We start from the raw sequence: 22,514 nt of genomic DNA, 5'->3' as shown, positions 1-22,514 counted from the left end.
ACTCTGTGTCACACAAACACACACATGACTTGATCAGCTGAGTGTTAAACACAGGGCAGAGGGAGAGATAAAGTGTTCATATTGTTTGCAAGGAGTTCGTCACCATGACAACAGATGTTTGGATACAGAAATATCATGCACATAATATTGTTTGTACTCATTTCATTCTGGTTGAATCCCCCTTTAATAGGTCTTTATTATCTTACTTTTTCATGAAACTGTTGTCTGACCAGTGCGATCCACATCTGTATTCATCTGTGTCTGTGTTTGTCTGCAGGGATCTTAAAGCTGGAAACATCCTGCTGGGAGAGGACGGGTCAGTGCAAATCGCAGGTGCCAACTTTCTGTTTAACACTACTGCCCATTATAGTCCAGAATATACTGTAATAATAATAAAAAAGAAATATTATTACAATTTAAATGAACTATGTTTTAAAGCATGATTTATTCCTGTGATGTCAAAGCTGAGTTTTCAGCATCATTACTCCAGTCTTCAGTGTCACACGATCTTTCAGAAATCATTCTAATGTGATGATTTGTTGTGATTATCAACGTTGAAATAATACGTTCACCTGCTAAATATTTTTGTGGAAACCATTATACATTTTTTAAATAATTCTTTGAATTTATTCGACATAAAAATCTTGCATTACATTGATCAAAGGTGACAGTAAAGAAAAGTATAATGTTACAAACATAACGTTAAATGTCTTTACTTTCACTTTTGATCAATTTAATGCACCCTTGCTAAATAAAACTATTCATTTCTTTCAAGTTAAAAAACATTCTGAACTCAAACTTTAGAATGATTGTATGCATTTGAATACTTTTTTACTTATTATTTTAAACGTCAGTTTTATTACATCATTTATTTTTAAGTGCAATGTTTTAGTGCTCACTCTGTAAGTTGCCACACTGAATTTTATTGTAACTGTAAACACTGACAATAAAGTACTTGCTTATTAGACATTAAGATTACTTACTCGTTTATTAGACAAAAACATGTACTTATTGGATAATATATTTATTTTAGTGATTTTGTTGTTGTTTATTTTTATTTCTTTAGATTTTGGAGTAAGTGCCTTCTTAGCCACTGGTGGTGACATCACTCGAAATAAAGTGCGGAAGACGTTTGTGGGAACACCATGTTGGATGGCTCCAGAGGTGATGGAGCAAGTAAGTATTTCCAGCCTGCAGCCACTTCCTTTACTCACACACTGCTTATTTAACATCAAAAAAAGGAATGACATGCAAACTCTGATTCCAGTGAAAAAGATGCAGTGCGCTTCAAAGGTCACATGGAAGATTCAATTAGAATAATGCAAAATAGGCACATTTTCACTAGCAGTCTCAGGCTGTTGGAGCTCACTGTATATGGACTGAATTACACGGACAATTAAAGCTCTTATGAAGTCTAAAGACTTTAATGTGGTGTAAAATTGCCAGTAACTGCTGGCATATGGATGCATCTCTCGTGTTAAACAAATATGTGACTGTTTGTATGCAGGTGAAAGGTTACGACTTCAAAGCAGACATCTGGAGTTTTGGGATCACAGCCATTGAGTTGGCTACAGGCTCCGCTCCGTACCACAAATACCCTCCTATGAAGGTGAGGAGCAGGAGATACAGTCCAATACGAGCTCTGGTTGACTCTTATGACAGTAATGCGTCACTCTAATGAGAAACATGTTGTTTTATAGCATGTTGGGTGTTTCAGAGAGTTCTGTTTTCTGTGTGTGTGTGTGTGTGTGTGTGTGTGTGTGTGTGTGTGTGTGTGTGTGTGTGTGTGTGTGTGTGTGTGTGTGTGTGTGTGTGTGTGTGTGTGTGTGTGTGTGTGTGTGTGTGTGTGTGTGTGTGTGTGTGTGTGTGTGTGTGTGTGTGTGTGTGCGTGTGTGCGCACACAGGTGTTGATGTTGACCCTGCAGAATGATCCGCCTTGCCTTGAGACTGGAATCACGGACAAAGAGATGGTGAAGAAATACGGGAAGTCTTTGAGGAAGATGCTCTCATTGTGTTTGCAGAAGGAGCCAGAGAAAAGGTGCTGAGCAGAGCCGCGATTGTTCTTGTGGGTCGTGGGATAAAAATACACTACCATTCAAAAGTTTGGGCTCAGTAAGACTTTTTAAATGTCTTTGAAAATTCTCTTATGCTCTGTAATGCTGCATTTATTTGATAAAAAAATAATAATATTGTTAAATATAACATTTTTTAAAAGATTTTTTTTTCATGTATATTTAGGGCCAGAGCACCGATGGTGTGAGGACCCTTATTGGAATTGCTCCGTTTATTTAATATGTAATTTATTCTTGTGATCAAAGCGGAATTTTCAGCATCATTACTCCAGTCTTTAGTGTCACATGATCCTTCAGAAATCATTCTAATATGCTGATTTGGTGCCCCAAAACTTTTTTTTGTTTTTATTATTATCATTGTTGAAAACATGCTGCTTCATATTTTTGGAAAAACTTTGATGCATTTTTTTTAGGATTCTTTGATGAATAGAAAGTTTAAAAGAACAGAATTGATTTGTAATATCTTTACTATCACCTTTTAACAGTTGAATGCATCCTTGCTGAATAATTAAAAGTTAATTTCTTTCTTTCTTTAAAAACGTTTTTTTTTTACTGAGCCCACACTTTTGAACAGTACTGTATGTACGGTTTATATATTCAGTAATATTCAGCACGACAGCCACCACTACCTGCTCAATGTAAAATGAAACAGATTTTATTTTGCTGATATGATTTTATGATTTTAAACACTTTTTAAGTCATTTACGTGTAAAACATTTTAATTGGGAAACATTTTTTTGTGACTGTTAATGTTGATATTCCCTGATAACACTTTAAGTTACAACAAATATATTTCAATAGTTTTTGCTTTTTAGGCCAACATCATCAGAACTCTTAAAACATAAATTCTTCCAGAAAGCCAAGGTAAGAATCTTACTTTCAGGATATTGTTTTTGGCTTATTTTATTGTTCCATTGTTTTTATGTAAGTCTTAAAGGAATAGTTGTCGGAGCGATCTGTCATCATTTGCTCACCCTCATGTTGTTCCACACTTGTATGACTTTCTTTCTTTCATGGAACACAAATGGTTCATAGTGACCACTGTCAAGCTCCAAACAACAAAAAAAGCACCAATTATTTAATATAACGGTAGAACTTTATTTTACAGTTCTGTTCCCCATGTTCATACTTATGACAGTAATTATAATAACTGGGTAATAACTAGGTACTAACACTGAACCTACACCTAACCTTAACCCCTGTAGTTACCTTATATTACCCAGCATTTTCTTAGGTAAGTACATACTGTAAAATAAAGTTGAATCCTTATGATAGCTTTCACAGCATATTTGAATCCTAATGCATACCGACTTAAATTTCATGTTAAACAAATTAATTTTAAATGATACTTTTATGGTGCTTTTTATCTTTTCATATCCTTGACGTGGCAAAGTACAAGTGTGTAATGATCCTTCAGAAGTCTCCCAAAACCTCATTTCGGGGACAACTTCTTTTGCAAGAAAACGCCATAAAAATAAAGTAAATACAGTGTTTATTTTAATTGTAAAAATTCAGTTCTGTTAGGGTTAGGATATATCATTTATAACTAGCTGCATATAAATATAACAGAAGACTTTGCAATGTTCCGTGTGTGTGTGTGTGTCTGTCTTTTTCTGGTAAATGAATCATTGTTGAGTTCAGTCCAGCATTCCACTCATTACTGGGCTGTCATATCGGTGCCTGAAAGCAGGGATAAGCATCCCAGCATACTTTTCCAACTGGCTGGTAAACTCTCTGCCAAATGGATTTCCCTTTTTACTTTTCGAATCAGGCCAACTTCCAGCGTTGAGTACTCAGATGTTACCGCACATGCCCAGTAGGGGGCTGGAGTTGAATTTGAATTTCAACCTTAATTGGTGGTTATTTGCATAATTTAGACAAATATTTATCTTACTGTTCCATTTTGTTTGGCAGAATAATGAATTCCTGCAGGAGAAATTATTACATAGAGCACCTACAATTACAGAGAGAGCGAGAAAGGTGAGGAAAATGTTTTGATTATTATTTTTATGATGTTTTAATTTTACCCATGCTCTATTGTGACCTATGTATTTTTACTATACTGCTCATTTTTATATACTGTATAATGGCGATTTAGGCAATTTTTATGTATATTTATTGCACCACAAATCAAAATCACTTCAGGGAGAATAAGAAGATCCCAAATCAGTTAGGAAAAAGATATTCAGAATTTCAGATGATTAAATGTATTCATTTTGATTCTTATTTTTAAATATATAAATATACATTTAATTATAAGTATAATTTAAATATTAATTACATTTTGTTTTAACTTTTAATTAAAAAAAAAAATTAAACCTAAATATATTTTGCTCTTCTATACGCATGTCTGTATAAACATATATGTATGTATATGTATATTTGTGTGTGTATATGTGTAGGTACGGCGAGTTCCTGGCTCCAGTGGGAGACTCCATAAAACAGAAGATGGAGAGTGGGAATGGAGCGATGATGAACTGGATGAGGAGAGCGAGGAGGGCAAAGCTGCTGTTGCTGCCTTACGGGTAACACACACACTCACACACACACACACACACACACACACACAAACACCCTCGCTCTGCAGTGGTTCAGCACTGGTTGTTTGTACTCTTTGTTTGTCTGTGGTGTTTGTAATGATGTTGCTGTTGTGGCACCTCTCATCCCTGGGCTCTGTGTTTTTTGTTTGCCGCTAAAGGAGCAGCAGTCGAGGTCGACAAGGCGACAAGTCCGTTTCTCTCAGCCTCTTGAGCTGCCCCCACCCAGGGTTGTTCAGTTTTCCCACTGATACAGATGGCTCACCTTAACAAGGAAGCACACTCAGTCAAACGCAGCATTTGGATGTGTAGGAAGTGCTAGATAAAGTGAATTTGTTCAGAGAGCATAATATACAGTATCTGCTGATATTCTTGTTATCCAGCTTCAAAGACTAAGACAATAAAGATACTAGAGTTCTGGTTGGTTAAGGATGACCGTTGCACCTTCACCTGTCTGTGAAATAATCATGTACTGTATAAAAGCATTCGCTTATTGTGATAACTTTTGTTCCTTATCCCCTGCTCATTATGAACCCATAGCTTATATGTGCCTTTTGAGATCACAAAAATACTGAAATATCTACTTACACGGCTACTTAAGCTTGACCACTCACTCTAATCTCAATGACTAAACTTGGGTAAAGCAAAAAAAGTGTAACCAATTCTTGCTAGAAATAGTGTAAACCATTCTTGCTAGAAGAAAAACAGAGAGACTGACTGAATAGTTATGATGTGTGCTTCCTGGACGCCATCTGTATTGTGTTTTTATTTACAACTTTGAAATACTGACCAAATCAATGACCTTTGATAACCAACCAAATTCTGTTTAACAGCCTCGTAATGAGATTTCTGCTGATTGAGGCACTAACATGCAATATGGCCACTTCTGGTCACTAAATGATTTTTGGATTCCAGTTTGGTCACTAGTTATATGGCCAAATACCTTTTAGATATCATTTCATATCATTATGTACACTACCGTTCAAAAGTTTATGGTTTGTAAAAACATTTTTATTAGTTAAGTATCTTAAGTTCACTAAGGCTGCATTTATTTGATTAAAAAAATAAATAAATAAATTAAAAATAGTAATATAATGAATTATGTTTTTAATATATTTTAAAATGTAATTTATTCCTGTCATTGCAAAGCTGAAGTTTCAGCAGAATGATTTTTTTAAACCTTATAAATGTCTTTGCTGAAACTTTTCATTAATTGAATGCATTATATTTGAATACATTTAAAATAAATAAATAAATACTGACCTAAACGTTTAAACGGCAGTGTAAGTCTGAATACGACTCAGTTTAGGTGGAAGTGTTTGTGTGGTTTTGTTTTTTGTTTTTTAGGTGGTGGTGGTGGTGGGGGGGGGTATATTTTCTAAGAAGATATTGTGGATATAAACTGTAATTTGGTTGCATATCTCAAAACAATCCCAATAGTCCTTGAACTCTTTAGGATATTATACAAAAGTTATGAAATGTGTATTTAGAATCATAGCAAATGTGTAAAAGAGATACTCATGAAGGGCCTTAACTCCCTGCTTCATTCCTTACTACAGTGTGTTTAAATCCAACGCTGAATTACAGTAACCCAAACAATTCTATATTATTACAGGAGACTTTGACCTTTGACTTTTGTCCATTCTATCTCTCTCACACAGTCACCAAGAGTAAGAGAAGGACTCCAGAATATAGAGGTATGTAAACCATTACTACCATACTAATTTACCATTCTTACGATTCCTGCTGTATGTACTGTGCATAATTGTCATATAATGCATTTTCTTGTATGCATGAAATATTTAAATGATCTACTGTATTTGGCAAAGTATGGCACTCTGCAGACTACTGTATTCTGCGATGAATTTTGTAAAAAGTAATTAAACATCTGAATTGATTTTGCTCTATTTGTATTACAGTATTAAGGATTTAAATTACAATTATTCCTAAATAAAAGTGGCTTAAAATGGGCAAAATAACCTTTTTATCACAAGCTACAACTCAACGCCACTCACATGCAGTGAATACAATATTCTTTAAACATTTATTGTGTAATAATGTGTCCAGACATTTCATTTAATGTTGGTATTATTTCAAAAAAAAAAAAAAAGTGTATATATATATATATATATATATTTATATATTTATAACGCAATTACTAAATATTTGTGTGGGTCAATGCATGTATTTGCAGATATTCCAGCCTTTCAGCAGTCACCTCCAGCCTGAAATACCTCAAGCTGCAGGCCAGGGCCCGGCCAAAACTCAACACACTACAACCCCTTCACAGCCTGCGCAGGTACAGTAGCTGTTGTATCAAGCATGTCAACATTTAGTTATTAGGCCGTCTCAGTTTTTAAATGAAGCTAATGCTCCTCATCACCATTTCTGTCTCTATCTGTAGGCCCCAGTTCCTGGAGGTGATGCCCCCCAGTCCCCCATCAGTTTAGTATTAAGGTTAAGGTAAGTTGTGTTTGCTGTTCTTATGTTTGGAGTCATTTATTGATGTTGATCCAGGTTGTTGCGATGCCATAGAAGAACCATTTTGGTTCCCTAACAAACCTTTTGATCAACAGTATTTAAAGGAACCTTTTTTTTTTCTTCTTGGTGTAAAGAACATCTATATAATCTCAAGAATTGTTTCAATATAAAGAACTTTTCAAGCAATAGAAAGGTTCTATTAATGTTAAAGGTTCTTCATGGAATCATCAATGCCAATAAAGAATCTTTATTATTAAAAGTGTAAACAGGAGCAGTAGAGGACTTATATTTCTCCTCCTGTCCTACAGAAACTTGAAAAAGGAACTGAATGACATCCGGTTTGAGTTCATGCCTGGCAGAGGTAAGAGCATAAAGACACATGACTAGTAGTCTTGCAATAATTGCACTTAAATAAATCCACATAATACACTCTTAAAGGGATATTCCACCCTAAAATGAAAAGTCTCTCATCATTTTCTCAGCCCAGTGCTGCCCCAGATGTATATGACTTTCTTTCTTCAGATGAACATAAATGAAAACTTTTAGAAAAAGAATCCATCTCTGTGATTCCATAAAAGTTGACACTTCAAAAAACACAAAACTTCACATTTTTAGACCGAGTATCCCTTTAATATAGATGTATTCCCAAACGGTCTGATTTTTGTCACAACTCTCTTGAAAAAACACTGAATGTTATGGTTGACAGTTGTCAAGGGCTGTGAACATCTCAATCACACACTTGCGACACACTTGGGCAGTTTTTTTGTCCAATGTTTTTTGCCTGTAAAAATCAATTCAACACTGTTTATCTCAGTGTTTTGCCCTCCAGCAGAAAGGCCCAAGCAAAGCAAGAGCATCATTTTTCTACCCCACCAAATGTCAAAGAGCCTGCCGCGTCTGCGTTTCGTCAGTCACGTTGGGAATTTTCCCGAAATAAAACTTTTAGTGACATGCGCATAGCTGGCCTGTGTGAGAATGTTCTTCTGCCTGAACACGTCTTCATTCTGCTGTCTGTACTAACTACAGTATGTAAGCATGATGTGTGCAGTTAATATGTCAGAAGATCTACAACCTTGTCAGTTCAAATATCCAGGATGTTGAAATTTGCCATTGCTCAAAGTTTGTTGCTCTAAACGAATCATTTTAAAGTGGAATAAATGCATCGCATACATTTTCTCTGTTTGTAGACACAGCAGATGGGGTTTCTCAGGAACTGGTATCGGCTGGATTGGTAGATGGGCGAGATTTAGTTATAGGTAAGGTATTTTTTAAGGAATTAATACTTTCATTGAGCAAGAAGGCATTAAATTGATCAAAGGTGAAGATATTTATAATGTTACAAAAGATATCTATTTTGAATTAAAGTTATTTTATTTATCAAAGTATCCTGAAAAATCATGGTTTCTACAAAAATATTGAGCAGCACAATTGTTTAGAAAAATTAATGACAATAATAAGAAACATTTATTGAGCAGAAAAACGGCATATTAGAATGATTTCTGAAGGATCATGTGACTGAAGACTGGAGTAATGATGCTGAAACTTCAGCTTTGCCATAACAGGAATAAAATATAGTTTAAAATATATTACAATAGAAATCAGTTATTTTAAATTGAAATATTTTACTATATTACTGTTTTGACCAAATACAATATAATATTTTTTCCCCCAGATTTTAAGAATATATTTATATATATATTTGTTTTTATAATTCCAGTTATAATATCAGTTTTTCACTCTAATTGTTATACTTATAACATTATATTTTAATTAAAAAAAACTTTATTAGAATTTCAAAAGAAAAAACACTTTTATATTCAAATTTTACTGAAATCAGCATCTGTCTAAACTGCTTGAAAAATGGCGATGTTATGTGTGAAGAAAATAAATTTCAATTTCAAATCATTTAAAAAGGTAAAATGCAATTTCAAATCATTTAAAAAGGTAAAATACAACTTAAAGTCATAAAAACAATCATGGTTTTAGTCCTAAACTTCTGTTTTGTGTCGTTTCAGTGGCTGCTAATTTGCAGAAGATAGTTGAAGAGCCTCATTCCAATAAAAATGTCACATTTAAACTGGTAAGTGACTGTTTAGTTAAACCCACTGTGTGTAGAGGCCCGTTCACATCAACAACAATAACTATAACAATAAAGATATAGTTATAAAAACCATTATAGACAACCATTATAAAAATATACAACGGCAAAGAGAAACGATATCGTTGGAATCACTTTTTTCCAGCTGATGAACGATAAAAACCTTGACGGCCAATCAGAGTTCCTCCTGCTTTAAAATGGCAGACGACAAACCTGCAGCGCATCATCCGCTGGTGTGGACGCTAATATAGTTAGTTTGGTGTGAACGGGCCTTAAATCCTGAATGGTGTGTTGCAGTAACGCGTCATGCGTGTTTTCCAGGCATCTGGTGTTGAAGGCTCTGAGATTCCTGATGATGTCAAACTCTTGGGATTTGCTCAGCTTAGCATTAACTAAACTTTGGCTCTGTGCGGGACCATGACTTGCCTACAAATGTGAAAACAAACCAACACTACCAACAGAATGACACATTGATATTTTTTCCTCTTTCAATTGCCCTCAAGAAACCACTGTTGCCAAAGAGAAAAGTACCATTGCGCAGCCCATAGGATTTCAAATAGCCCACAGCAGAGTTGCACAAAGATCAGAATTTGTAGGAATCCTTTAAAATAAAGTTTACGATTGATTCATCTAAGGATGCAATTATCATAACCAGATATAACCTTAATGCTCTTTTAATGTTTCTCTTTCTTTTCCTCTTTTTTTTGTTTGTTCTATTTTTACACAACCTGAACTGACACCCAAACAAACGAAATGTAAAAATGACTCTAGTATAATTACTGTGTGCATGTGAGGAGAATGGAACTCAGAGAAACATGGTGTTAATAGAGGAAATGAGTGAATGGGTTTGCAGTAGCTATAGCATTTTTTTTACCTGTATTTTTTTTCTACGCCTTGAAAGAGAAGCAGCTAGCATGTTTTATCAGACCGCTTGCATTATTTACTTTGTTCATCAAGCTGGTTTAAATGAACCCTTTACAGAATCTGGTTTAGAAATGTCAGAGATTCTGATTCAGCTCAAAAACAACACTTTGTATGTCGCCTGTTATATAGAGAGTCTGATTTCTTCATTGTACAATATCCTTTATTTCAGATGCAACACGGATTTGCTAAATGAGATTAAATGATCTATTCAGTGTCTTTGAGCCTCGACGAACACTCCTAAAAGCTGGTTTATTTCCCTGTGTGTGTGTGTGTGTGTGTGTGTGTGTGTGTGTGTGTGTGTGTGTGTGTGTGTGTGTGTGTGTGTGTGTGTGTGTGTGTGTGTGTGTGTGTGTGTGTGTGTGTGTGTGTGTGTGTGTGTGTGTGTGTGTGTGTGTGTGTGTGTGTGTGTGTGTGTGTGTGTGTGTGTGTGTACATTTGCAAATGTTTTTTCCCCACGCTGCTCTAAAAGTTATTGCCTTAATGTTTTTACACATTTGCATCAACCATATCTCTCCCTTTTTTTTAGATTTCACATTAACTTGTGCATTTTGGTTTTACATTTTTGACTATCTGTCACTTCTGCTCATTTTTTATAAGTTCCTGTCTAGGCGATTTCGACTTTTGAAAAAGGTAGACGTACGTGAGGTACCTGATGAAACCTGATGTTTGGTTTTTTTCTGTTCTGCTATTGAACTCTTAAGTATTCATGTGTATTTCTGATCTCGATTGAACATGTAAATAATGTAATTTGCCATTGGTTTGATTTTATATGGGATGCTTTACTCATGGCCTTTGTGTTCTCCATAAATAAGGTGATGGGAGGTGTTGTCGGTTACAAAAGACACACTGTGAGTTTTGTTGGTTTGTCTTATTTGTCTATGAGGGTGCCTATAATCACAGCGGGGTCTTAGGTGGCCTATATTTGCCTGATGTTTCCAGCAGGTCTGTCCTGAACTTCTGAAGTTTTCCTTAGAACTTATGTGAGAGGTTGTTTACTTCACTCAAGAAATCTCATTAAACATTTCGATACCTGTGCAAGAACAGCCTGGAATAATCTTAATTATTTTAAAGCAGTGTTTCACCTGATTTTTCTGCCCTTTTTGACACACACACACACACACACACACACACACACACACACACACACACACACACACACACACACACACACACACACACACACACACACACACACACACACACACACACACACACATATAAACTGCCATATAAAAGTTTGGGATTGGTGAGATTTTTTTTAAAAGAAGTCTCTTATGCTCACCCAGGCTGCACTTATTTAATTTTAAAAAAAGTATAATATTGTTTAATATTATGACAACTTAAAATTACTTTTTATTTTATTTTAACATATTTTAAAATATTATTTATTCATGTGAATTTTCAGCATTTTTTTATTATTATGTTAATAATAATAAATCTTTCTTAATGAGCAGCAAATTTGCATATTAGAATGATTTCTGAAGGATCATGTGACATTGAAGACTGGAGTAATGATGCTGAAAATTTAGCTTTGCATCACAGTAATAAATTACATTTTAAAATATATTAAAATTGAAAAAAGTTATTTTAAATTGTAAGAATATTTCACAATATTCCAGTTTTTTTTAAATCCAATAAATGCAGCCTTGATGCGCATAAGAGACTTCTTTTAAAAACATATATAAAAAATCTTCGATTCCAAACTTTTGAATGGCAGTTTATATATATATATATATATATATATATATATATATTCAACTAATTATTAAATAATTTAAAACTTTTTACAGTTTTATTGGGAAGATTCAAAAGATAAAGGTGTAAAAGGGAGGTGTAAAAGAAAGCTTTGATAACGCACAAGTTTTTTTTTTTCACCTCTTTGCAATCACAACAAAGCTGTCCACAAAAAGTTGTGGGAATTTTTTTTTTAAATTTCTTGCTTTTGAAAAGGTGAGTTTTGCTTCAAATAAGGAATTTTGAATATTGAGGTTGCTATAGCAGATATATGGTCAATATATAACCAATAGTAATAATAGTAGTAATAACAATCTTAGTAATACCATGCATTTTATAAAGTCGCACAAATCTCCTGGCTGCTTCTTAATGCAGACTAGTGTTGTAGTACAGGAACAGACCGTTTACTGCAAGCAATAAAAAATGAAAATCAAAAAACTTTATCTCTTTTATTTTTATTTAGCTTGTTTTGAATTTTAGGCAGTTTTAAAATGCTTTAAAATCAATAAAGAATTAACTTTAAAAAATGCCTCCTTATTGGTTACTGTATATGTTAATGTATGTGCATTATGATTCCCACAGAGCTGTATTCATACAAAAAAATATATATACATATATATTCTATACTTGTTTTACAGTATAGAAATACAGCTTAAGAACAAACTAACATTAAATATTTAATTAAAAGGCACACATTCAGGACAGGTCATACCCTTCAAAAAATATTTTTGAAAATATTGAGTTTTGTACACACAATGGCATTAATCATCCTTATTTTTCTTTGATCTTATTTAGTCACATAGCCTGTCACAATCATCTTTTGAGTGTGGCTACTTTGTTACACATATAGGCTACATTGTTGTCTAAATATTGTGCTTAACCCACAAGCATCACAACAGTTTACACATCACCACAATATTAAGACCGCCTTATTAACTAGGAAAAAGGCCCCAGTGTTTAACTGCATTTGCCTCATGATCCAAAGTCCCTCACACACACACACACACACACACACACTGTCTGCAGGTACTCCTCTCAGAACCTTTTAAACATTGGAATCAGCTTATTAACCTAGGCTAGGCTACTATACATAATTTAGATCGCACTTCATTATTATGATTATTTAAAGCATTCTGACTGTCCGTCTCGCTGTGAAATAAACAAGTGCTTTATCTTTGATCGTAACAGATAAGTGCCCGCGAGCAGATATGTTGAACTTGTGACAAGTTTAAAAATTAATTTCTGTGATCCGCGGTGCGGCTGTTTTAAGCGCGAGCCGCCGCTGACTGTGGCCCACAGTGATCATGATAGACTTCGCGCAGATCCTGTCGTCTGTCGGCGAGTTTGGAGCGTTTCAGAAGCGCTTGCTGGTGGCGGTATGCCTCCCCAACATCTTCACAGCTTTCCACATGTTCGGCCAGGTCTTCACCGCCATCAGCTTCCCACACAACTGCAACAGCAGCTGGATCTTACAGCGGGCTCCAAACCTGACAGTGGAGAATCAGCTGAACCTCACCATCCCTCGGGACAGTAAAGGACAATATGAGAGCTGTAAGATGTTCTCACCTGTTGATCTGGATCTCGATGTCATTGAAGCTTTTGGAATAAACGCAACGACATCATGTACCGATGGATGGGTTTATAATGCACCAGAAGACAGCAGCACCCTTATAACTGAGGTAGCCTACTGTATTGAACTGTGATATAGATTATAATTATAGGCTGCATTATTGGGATTTTCTTCATTTGCTTTGTAGACCTTAATTATCCTGCTATAGGCCTATATTATTTTCATAAATATTTAACTTTTATGGTTACACTATTAACGCATAGGTAGGCTATATAAGATATATAGGCCTAATAATATTAACTTATTCGCCAATTCAATGTCTTTCAGAGGAGTTAAAATTACACTAATTTTCTGGTCACAAGCAAAGTTCGTCTGGCGCAATTATCTCTTTAAAAAACTGCACGAACAGTTATGTGATATACCGACTGTATTTGTGATGATTAAACCTAATAATTTAATGACAGTGTTTGTTGCCATGGTTACCTCCTCTCTCAAAGGCAATTTCTAACTCATAATTTAACTTTTGGTTACAATTACGAATCGTTTGAAAACTCGTGAAACGTTTAATTGTATGTAAAAAAAAGTGCTTTTAAATCGATTAATCGCATCTAACATAACAATTATGTGTGATATAGGCTATGAAATATATTTACAAATTGTTATGTTAGATGCGATTAATCGCGATTAATTAATTTGTCAGCAATGGTAGGCTCTTAAATAATTATTTCAACTAGCTAACAAAATGTTCTAAGAACTTTTTGCTAATATTTATATTAAGTTATGGATTTTTTTTCTGAATGTTCTCTAAACTTTAAAAATGTTTTAAAAATGTCTTTCTTATTAATGTTTCTGCAAAAACATTTTGTTCATTTTGTTGCACTTGGGAACCGTGCCATAGTGTTAGCCAAAGTTCTGACAACGTTCCCTGTCAGCTTGGCTTTTATTTTATTATTTTTTAACAGCCATTTGTTAGCATTTGCTATATAATGCATACATGTATCATCGTAATAGTTTAGTTTTGTTTGTTTCATAATTTTTCCGAAATCTTCAACAACAAAAAAAATTAGCCACGACTTTAAAGTATGTCTTTACAGACACTAACTACCCTTTTATATTATGTTTTAATGTTTGTCAATTACATAAAATTGAAAGTTATTATACAATACAATTTTCATTGGCATTTGTTTACTGTCCTTTATCATGTTTTCTGTTCTTATCTTATCATAGTTTGACCTGGTGTGTGAAAATAAGATTTATAATGAGGCATCTCAGTCCATCTACATGGCTGGTCTTCTTATTGGAGCCCTATTGTTTGGGCCAATGGCAGACAAGTACGTGTAGAGTCCAAGCAACATAAGAATGATATAAAACACACAATGATTATTTTGGAGTTTTTCCAACCAAAACAAAAACATACAGATTATTCAGTTTGTTTTAACAACCCATCAGTAATAAAGGGCCATATTTTGTGTCAAATAAGTCATTTGAGTGCTTGCATGACTGTGATGGTTAACTTGTTTTCTTGTCACAGGTATGGCCGGCGGTTTGTCACGCTGCTTTCCTTGTTCCTGCAGTTTCTGTTTGGGGTGGGAGTAGCATTTTCCCCCAACATCTATGTCTACATAGCCCTCCGCTTTGTGGTCGGCACCACAGTATCAGGGATCTCTATGAACACGTTTGTTCTGGGTAACACCTGTGACTCCTTTTAATGCCAGTATATAAGTCTGAAACTTCATTTCGATAATTTGATAGCATGTAGAAAGCGCATTTACATGTATGCTTTAAAGTCACCATGAATTCAAAATTGAATTGTGATCATTATAATTGATTTATCCTTGCACATTATTATTTTTTACAATTCATGTGCTCTTGTAATCTTTAATCAAAATAATTTCTTCTCCCCCTTGCAACGACATCTCTTCTCTTCTCTGATGATGTGTTTTTTGCTGCAAGAGCGGGTCAACCTGTCACTCATATGGGATCAAAGCAATAGCAAGCCACAACCATCCAATCATCCAGTCATCTCCCGATTTAGTCCCGCCCTACATTTTTTCTTGTTCAAGAAGCCATGAATACATCACAAATTGCAACATCTGTTTCATGCTGACTTTAAACAAATGTCCTGTAACAACAGAAATCGCTAGGCAAATGCATATAGAACCTGTTGAGATCTCAGATGATTATTATTTTATAATTGTATATTTGTTTTCATGGTATCTCAAACATGTTTTAGGTACCGAGTGGTGCGGTTCAGCCAAGCGCGCCCTTTTCACCATATTATCGCACTGCTTTTATGCCATCGGTCTTATGTTGCTGTCTGGTGTGGCCTTTGGGATCCGAAAGTGGAGGATTTTACAGCTGGTTCTGTCAGCACCAGTCGGGCTTTTCTGCGTCTATTACTGGTTAGAGTTATTCTATATCAGGGATTCCCAAACTTTTTGCATTCACATATTCTGATGTCGGTCACATGACATGCGAGTATACAAATGAAATATTTAACATTTAGTTACATTTTTTATTATGTTCATTTATTTAATTTAATTTCTGTTTTATTTTCTAATCATTTTCAATGTTTTGGGCAGGATTCTCCCTGAGTCTGCCCGATGGCTTCTGACTCAGGGCAAGCAAGACAGAGCCAAGAAAGAGATACTGAAAGCAGCCCGAATCAATGGCAGGAAGGTGCCCGAAACTCTGCTCGATAAGGTAACCGTTTTCTCTATGTAGATAGCCAAGAGTTATCTGATCTAAGATAAGAGCTGATAAAAAGATCATATCCACTCCCATCTGCCTTCTAAAACAGTATTCTACAATCGAAAGTAGGTCTTTAAAATCTGTACATTTAATGGTTGTTGTTTTTTATATATGTTTCTACTTGTATATGGATATGCAAATTCGGGCTGCTTATCTTGCCCAGGACACTCCTGTAAACGAGATTTTTAATCTCAATGCATTCTCAGATGGAAGCAGAGAACACAGCAAAAAAAGGCTCCATGCTAGACCTGTTCCGAGTGGATTACCTGAGAAAGAGAGCTCTCATCATGTGCTATATGTGGTGAGTTATGACAGCATTTCCTCATTCAACATGGGAGTCTGTTAGCCCCTTCGCTATTAAAGCTGTGACAGTTGAGTGCATAAAGTGTCCAATATTCCACACTTTTAATTCATTCATTCATTTTTAATTAACACAGTCCCAGAGATCTCCCAGAGTTGTTTGGTTTAACACTGTTGATATTTGAAATCAACCCAAACAAACCCATTCCCATTGCTCCGCCTCCAAAATTCACGAACACTTTACAGTCCGGACCTAACCGCCTCACTCCGAGCTGACTCAAACCCAGATCACCGGCATGCGAGGCCGCCGCGCTAACAAGAACGTTAAACACCACATTCTTTAATCTAGCGTCACTAGCTGGCCTCTGTTACACATGCATTGCAAGAGTGGATGTCTATTTATCATAGCAGAAGCGAAGCAAAATAATGCTACACAAAAAATGCAGTAAAGAAGCTCAAAAAATTAACATACAGTACACAAAGGTAGAGATGCTCCGATCAGCATTTTTGGGGCCGATCACCGATAACCGATCACCAAAATCATGATCTGCCGATTGCCGATCACTGCCGATCACAGAATGGCAGGGGAATGGGAATCTTTTATCTATAATCTAGCAGAGTTTGCACCATTTGTAGAAATGTGTTTATTTAATTGTATTTAGAAAATGAGATGTCTTAAGGCTACTGTAGGCCAGCTTTCCCAAATAAGGCAGAGTAACATTAAATTATTCCAAACAAAGAGGGGTCAGGCAGACCAACACGCATCAGATCAGCCTAATGGGAGGGGATCAAGTTACACTTAGGCATATTTGGAAATTGTAGCCTCTTAATACACCCACTACATTTACTAATTGGCAACAAAATGTACAACTTGTTACAACAAAACTGGCTACTGACAAAAGGACAAAACTATGGCAAGTTTTTTTCTGTTATTATTATGAACGTCTGATGTAGTTGAGCAGAATGGTCTTTTATGAAGTTACTTCATTAAAGGACATATTTAATGAGATTATGCCTGAAAAGGTTTTGGATTTTTTATCATATGTTCATTTAAAAATATATATTGTATAAAATGACTTCTTGTTTTGTTTTGTTTTATTGTATTTATATGATATTAGTATTTTTATAATTGTATTTTTGCCATGAAAATAGCTTTGAATGCTGACAAGGCATTAAATAAAATAATCTGAATCTGATGTAGTTGAGGAACCAATTACGTCAGATCAAAAAAAAAAATACCACCACCACTTTTGAAACATCTCGCGGCACGAATGTACCAATACAAATAAATAAAAACATCTCCAGTTAACTCAGAGGATTCATTTTGTTCATTTGTTAAATAAGAGGCGATCTAGCGCTGAAAAGTTTTTTTTTTATTTTTTATAAAGTGATCAAAGTGCTCGTTGCCGCAGCGATCAGTGGTGCAGATACTGCGTTCTGTTGTGGCTCGCGCGGTGCACGGTCTTCACTCGGACGCGCGCTTCAATCCGTTGGGAGACTCCCTATTTGTTCCGGTGAAGGAGAACTCATGTTGCCACGGCCAAGCTCCACTCTGTTGTTGTGTGCCCGTGCGCCACGCATGCGGGTGGGAAAAAGTCGCGCCAGTAATTTACGTCACGTAATTAGCTTTTTTAATCGGCGCTTTTGGGGTTCGCCGATCAATCTATTTTTAGCCAATATCGGCCGATCATGATCGGCGTCCGATCAATCGGAGCATCCCTGCACAAAGGTAAATACAAGCAAGAGTTGGTTGTTAGTCGCCAGCAGCACAACAGCTCCAGACAAACAATGACACTTAAAACTGTCCTGTAACTATGGCTAACATTACAACAACAGCATTTCGTGGTTCTATGAAATCGCAAAAGCAATGTTACTCACATATCAGAAACAAGGCAACCTCGCCAACCGTTTCTAGGCCTTCCTGCTTACGTCTCTCCAGCGCTGGAAAGCTTTTCTAATATTAACGCCGGTCCTAAAGCTCTTCTCTGATCATAACCATTCTTTTTCCAGTGATGTTCCTCTGAGATTTTCTCTTTTGTAATGTCTCTCAGCCATCTCTCTTTCTACATTCTTTCATCAAATCTACCTCTTGCTCACTCTCTGGCCCAGTCCCAATTCGCATACTATCCGTCCTATATAGTATTCGAAAATAGAATTAGTACGTCCCAAATCGTAGTATGTTGAAATGAGTGTTCCAAAGATACCCGGGTGGTCTACTATTTCCGGTCAGAATCTGAAGTGCACTCTAACGGCTAATATTGCCCACAACCCATCGCGCGTTGGACGAGGATTCGGTTAGAACTACAAACACGAGTGAAAAGTGTTGAAACACTACAGACATGGAGGACGCGCGAGTCCGGCGGTTATGTAGAGAGGTTTAGATAAAGGGGTTTGAGTGATTAATTATCAGTATCTAACCTGACGAAAAGGTATTTATTCAACGTTGTCTACATTATATTGCATCTGCAGCAGCATTGTGAACTTTTGTAAAGATATGTTTAGCCATTAACCTTTTAAATGCATCATTATATTCAAATTGCAAACACATGAAGAGAGTCTCCGCATGAAAGACCAACGACTGGCAGATGAACGTGCTCTCCGAAACGGTAGGAAATAAATTTTGATTGAATGGAGGATTTTAACTGTGGCAAGATGATTGACAGGGCAGTTCACGGTGACAGGAACACGCGACAGAGCTGTCCGTTAAAGGTGACGTGATAGTATGTCCCAAAGCTTGCCTCTTTTGCGACACATTCAAAAGTATGTTCTTTTTCTTCACAAAAAGAGTACATACTTTTAGGTCGTAGTATAAGTAGGCGAATTGGGACTGGGCCTCTCTCTCCCCCAATATGAGTGGACATGTCCCCTACTGCTGATTGGCTACAAGTTTTATGTGGTACTGCCGCTTACTGCACCTTTAATTAAATGCATCATCCAGATATTTTAAAGTGTACTTTTTCATAGAATCTCATAGAATAGTGCATAAGTACGAAAATTGGGATGCACCTAACATGTTAAATATAACAACATAAAACGGCCCCATTTTATATTAGGTGTCTTTAACTACTACATGTATGTACTAACATTTCATTTAATCATTTGATACAATGCACTTCCTGTGTACTCACGTTTTTACATTGACACTGCATTCATTTACGGCAAACCTCATTATTGTAGGTTTGTGACGAGCCTGGTTTACTACGGAGTCAGCTTGAACGTGGGGAACTTCGGCCTGGACATTTACCTGACTCAACTGATCTTTGGCATTGCAGAGTTTCCCGCCCGGCTAGCCTGCTTTCCTCTCATCCAGCGCTTCGGAAGGAGGATCTGCCAGAGTGCTGTTCTGCTTCTAGGAGGCACAGCTTGCCTGGTTATTCCTGCTATACCAGGGGGTGAGCGAGTCTTATTTTATAATTATAGAAGAAAAAGTATTTGGACATTTAAGCCACACCTAAAAATGTCTTTACATGAATATCAAAAATATCAAAACACAATAAAGAAAAACAAAACAAAACCAAAACATTTGACAAAAATATGTTTGTAATTTGTTAAAATTATAAAATGTACAACAATAGTATTTGAACACTTTCAGATGTCACTTTCAGTGGAAATGTTTATAGGAAAACCAACCAACCTGATTAGAATTCATACGTTTTCCTAATTATTGTACTAGTTGGTGATTTCGTATGAGTTAGTACGATTTGACTAGTGCGCAAACTTGCGCTTTGTAGGCGAAACGTCACCATAAAGGTCCACCACTAAACTTAACTCAACAAAAAAACACAAATGAGATCATACTTATTCATGTGAATTCACAAAACCATCAAATTCTTAAAAATTGTCATGAGACTGTGTTGAAAATACATTCAAAGGACAAAAACTGCTTAAATGTTCATTAATGTTCATGATTTGTACTAGTTGTCGATTTTGTATGGATTCATATGATCTGATTCTAATGAAAACATGATTTGCAGGCAAAACGTCACACACCTTAACCTAAGCCCTCAGGACTGTGTGAGCAGAGATTGTATGAATTCGCAACTAATTCACCAAATCTTAAATTCTTGTCATGAGGAGTTTTCATGAGACTGGTTTGCAAAAGCATTCAAATGACAAGCTGCTTTAGTGTTCATTAATGTGACAGAAGCATGTTAATACTCTTGATTTCAACTCCATCTGCTTTTTCCCCAGAGTATCCTGTGATTGTGACTGTGATAGCTGTGATTGGGAAATTCTCCCTCGCTGCCTCTTTCACCATAGTGTATGTGTACACTGCTGAGCTGTACCCAACGGTTGTCAGGTGTGTATGTAAAAGAGAGAAACCTGCATAAACACTCACTGTTTTCAGTTCTGCATTCTAAATGAGTTTTCATTCTTATACTCAATTGTGTAGGCAAAATGGAGTGGGACTGAACTCCATGTGTGCGCGTGTCGCTGGTATTCTAGCTCCTCTGATTGGCTTGTTGAACGTGTATCATCATGCCTATCCAATGGTCATATACGGGTCTCTTCCTTTTGTGGGAGGAGCCCTGACCTTCCTGCTCCCAGAAACACTAAACACCGAACTACAGGACCACACTGACGTTCCCGTGGATGAGAGCATGTGAGGATTCTTTATATTAATGACATTTCACACATGAAACATCTCTTGCGATAATAAATCATGTAAAAAGCACTTAACTTTTGATGCACAAAATTTTAAACAAATTTTTTTTATCTCTCATTTACAGGGGATCAAAGAAAGCCAGCATTGAAAACGGACTGAATCAGGAACAGGAAATGGCTCTCAGGAGCACAAAATTATGAGATTTATACTGCTATTTAAAAATGTAGTTGATGTTCTTGGGTATTTTAATAGAAATTATTCAATACGTGTGGATGAGTACAATAAGACAAACAGGTGTCACTGTTTACTTTTCATGCTGCAAGTATCATGTTTGTAAAGTTTTATTGATCAAAATGAATTTGTACTTTTTTATCACTTAATTTTGAAAAATAATAATAAAAAACTGTGATTTATTAATGATTCAACACATGCAGGGGTGTTTTTTCCCAAAACTTTTCATACTGATGCTACAGAAAACTAGAAAGCCATTAATGAAGGCATAATTTGGTCATTTATTTATAAGTTCAGTAATATAATAATGAAACGGCAACTAAAAACGATGTACAAATACTCATATTTGATTTTTATCCCAGACATCCATGTTTTTGACACATTTGTTTTAAAATTATGAAGATACATCTGTCAATACGTAAAAAACTAGTTTTAATGATCTTTAGATGTAATAAAACACACTAACATCAGGGTCTCAAACATAACAACATAAACATTTTAGAATAGAGTGATACCAATTTATAGACATAAATTACTTTGTGAAATCATGTTATGTATATATTAAATACTTATTTGATTTAAACATGTTGTTGCACAATCGCCAAAGACCAGAAAATCGTATTTGCCTACATAAGACCATCTGCTGGTTACAGCCCATATACTTGTTCAGTGGTTTTAAATGACGTCAGTGCCATTCCTCTGTAGCCAACGGTCTTTATGCTGTTGACGGCCGAAGCCCTCGTCATAGTTGCCCTTCCTTCTGAAAAGCTGCTGATAGTGGAAAACACAGTAGAATTCCCCGTAGAGAGGCGCATAGCTTTGAAGGCTGAAACCAAGCAAAACACATTTTAGTATATTCCTTGCTTATGATCTGTAGGCTATAAAAACCACCTTAATTGGGTGCATATTTGTAGATTAATAGTTTTAAGCAACAGCTGCAGTGTCAGCAAAGTAAGTTAACAGCTTTAGAGGCAAAGTCTAAGGACTGGTGCAGAACCGCAACTTCAGCGCTGCCTAATAAATGATTTGCTGTGATTTATGGTCTAGTTGCATTATGGTAACAAAATTATTTCACTAATGTAGGATTATCGATGTTATGCGTTTTAAATGTTTATATTTTACGATGTTCATTATCGGAAATATTCTTACCTCAGTTTCTTTTTGCAGTGATTGCAGCAGAAACAGGTTTTGTGAAAAATGAGTTTATCAG

At 35.7% G+C, this 22,514-nt stretch overlaps 2 protein-coding genes across 2 annotated transcripts in view; both read left to right on the top strand.

Moving 5' to 3' along the window:
• The window catches only part of oxsr1b (oxidative stress responsive kinase 1b), a 49,562-nt gene extending 38,412 nt beyond the window's left edge, over nucleotides 1-11,150 (top strand). Inside the window, exons 5-18 of the mRNA XM_077244599.1 lie at nucleotides 278-333; nucleotides 1,067-1,176; nucleotides 1,508-1,609; nucleotides 1,905-2,038; nucleotides 2,888-2,936; nucleotides 3,987-4,052; nucleotides 4,475-4,597; nucleotides 6,271-6,306; nucleotides 6,804-6,908; nucleotides 7,014-7,072; nucleotides 7,399-7,451; nucleotides 8,278-8,346; nucleotides 9,106-9,170; nucleotides 9,510-11,150. Coding sequence (XP_077100714.1) covers nucleotides 278-333; nucleotides 1,067-1,176; nucleotides 1,508-1,609; nucleotides 1,905-2,038; nucleotides 2,888-2,936; nucleotides 3,987-4,052; nucleotides 4,475-4,597; nucleotides 6,271-6,306; nucleotides 6,804-6,908; nucleotides 7,014-7,072; nucleotides 7,399-7,451; nucleotides 8,278-8,346; nucleotides 9,106-9,170; nucleotides 9,510-9,584 — 1,102 coding nt within the window. The 3' untranslated portion in view covers nucleotides 9,585-11,150. The remainder of the gene's footprint in view (nucleotides 1-277; nucleotides 334-1,066; nucleotides 1,177-1,507; nucleotides 1,610-1,904; nucleotides 2,039-2,887; nucleotides 2,937-3,986; nucleotides 4,053-4,474; nucleotides 4,598-6,270; nucleotides 6,307-6,803; nucleotides 6,909-7,013; nucleotides 7,073-7,398; nucleotides 7,452-8,277; nucleotides 8,347-9,105; nucleotides 9,171-9,509) is intronic.
• Nucleotides 11,151-13,011: 1,861 nt separating this feature from the next.
• On the top strand, nucleotides 13,012-21,500 carry slc22a13b (solute carrier family 22 member 13b). The gene is made up of 10 exons (XM_077244598.1): nucleotides 13,012-13,525; nucleotides 14,644-14,747; nucleotides 14,948-15,102; nucleotides 15,650-15,818; nucleotides 15,999-16,119; nucleotides 16,374-16,468; nucleotides 19,645-19,859; nucleotides 20,659-20,767; nucleotides 20,861-21,070; nucleotides 21,198-21,500. The coding sequence occupies exons 1-10, from the start codon at nucleotides 13,151-13,153 to the stop codon at nucleotides 21,271-21,273; spliced, it is 1,629 nt and encodes a 542-aa protein (XP_077100713.1). The 5' UTR covers nucleotides 13,012-13,150; the 3' UTR covers nucleotides 21,274-21,500.
• Nucleotides 21,501-22,514: the final 1,014 nt, after the last annotated feature.

This window comes from Siphateles boraxobius, unplaced genomic scaffold (assembly GCF_051911475.1).
Source record: "Siphateles boraxobius isolate OS27281-9 unplaced genomic scaffold, OSU_SipBor_1 26, whole genome shotgun sequence".
Classification (NCBI taxonomy): Eukaryota; Metazoa; Chordata; class Actinopteri; order Cypriniformes; family Leuciscidae; genus Siphateles; species Siphateles boraxobius.
The sequence above is the reverse complement of the archived record's forward strand: the minus strand, read 5'-3'. Positions and strand labels throughout refer to the sequence as shown.

What these genes read in the sequence shown, in the direction of transcription:
- slc22a13b (XM_077244598.1), top strand. Translation starts at nt 13,151, where the DNA reads ATGATAGACTTCGCGCAGATCCTGTCGTCTGTCGGCGAGTTTGGAGCG. An exon ending in CTTTTCTGCGTCTATTACTG is followed by an intron (nt 15,819 to 15,998) that starts GTTAGAGTTATT and finishes TGTTTTGGGCAG; the next exon opens with GATTCTCCCTGAGTCTGCCC. An exon ending in CCGAAACTCTGCTCGATAAG is followed by an intron (nt 16,120 to 16,373) that starts GTAACCGTTTTC and finishes ATGCATTCTCAG; the next exon opens with ATGGAAGCAGAGAACACAGC.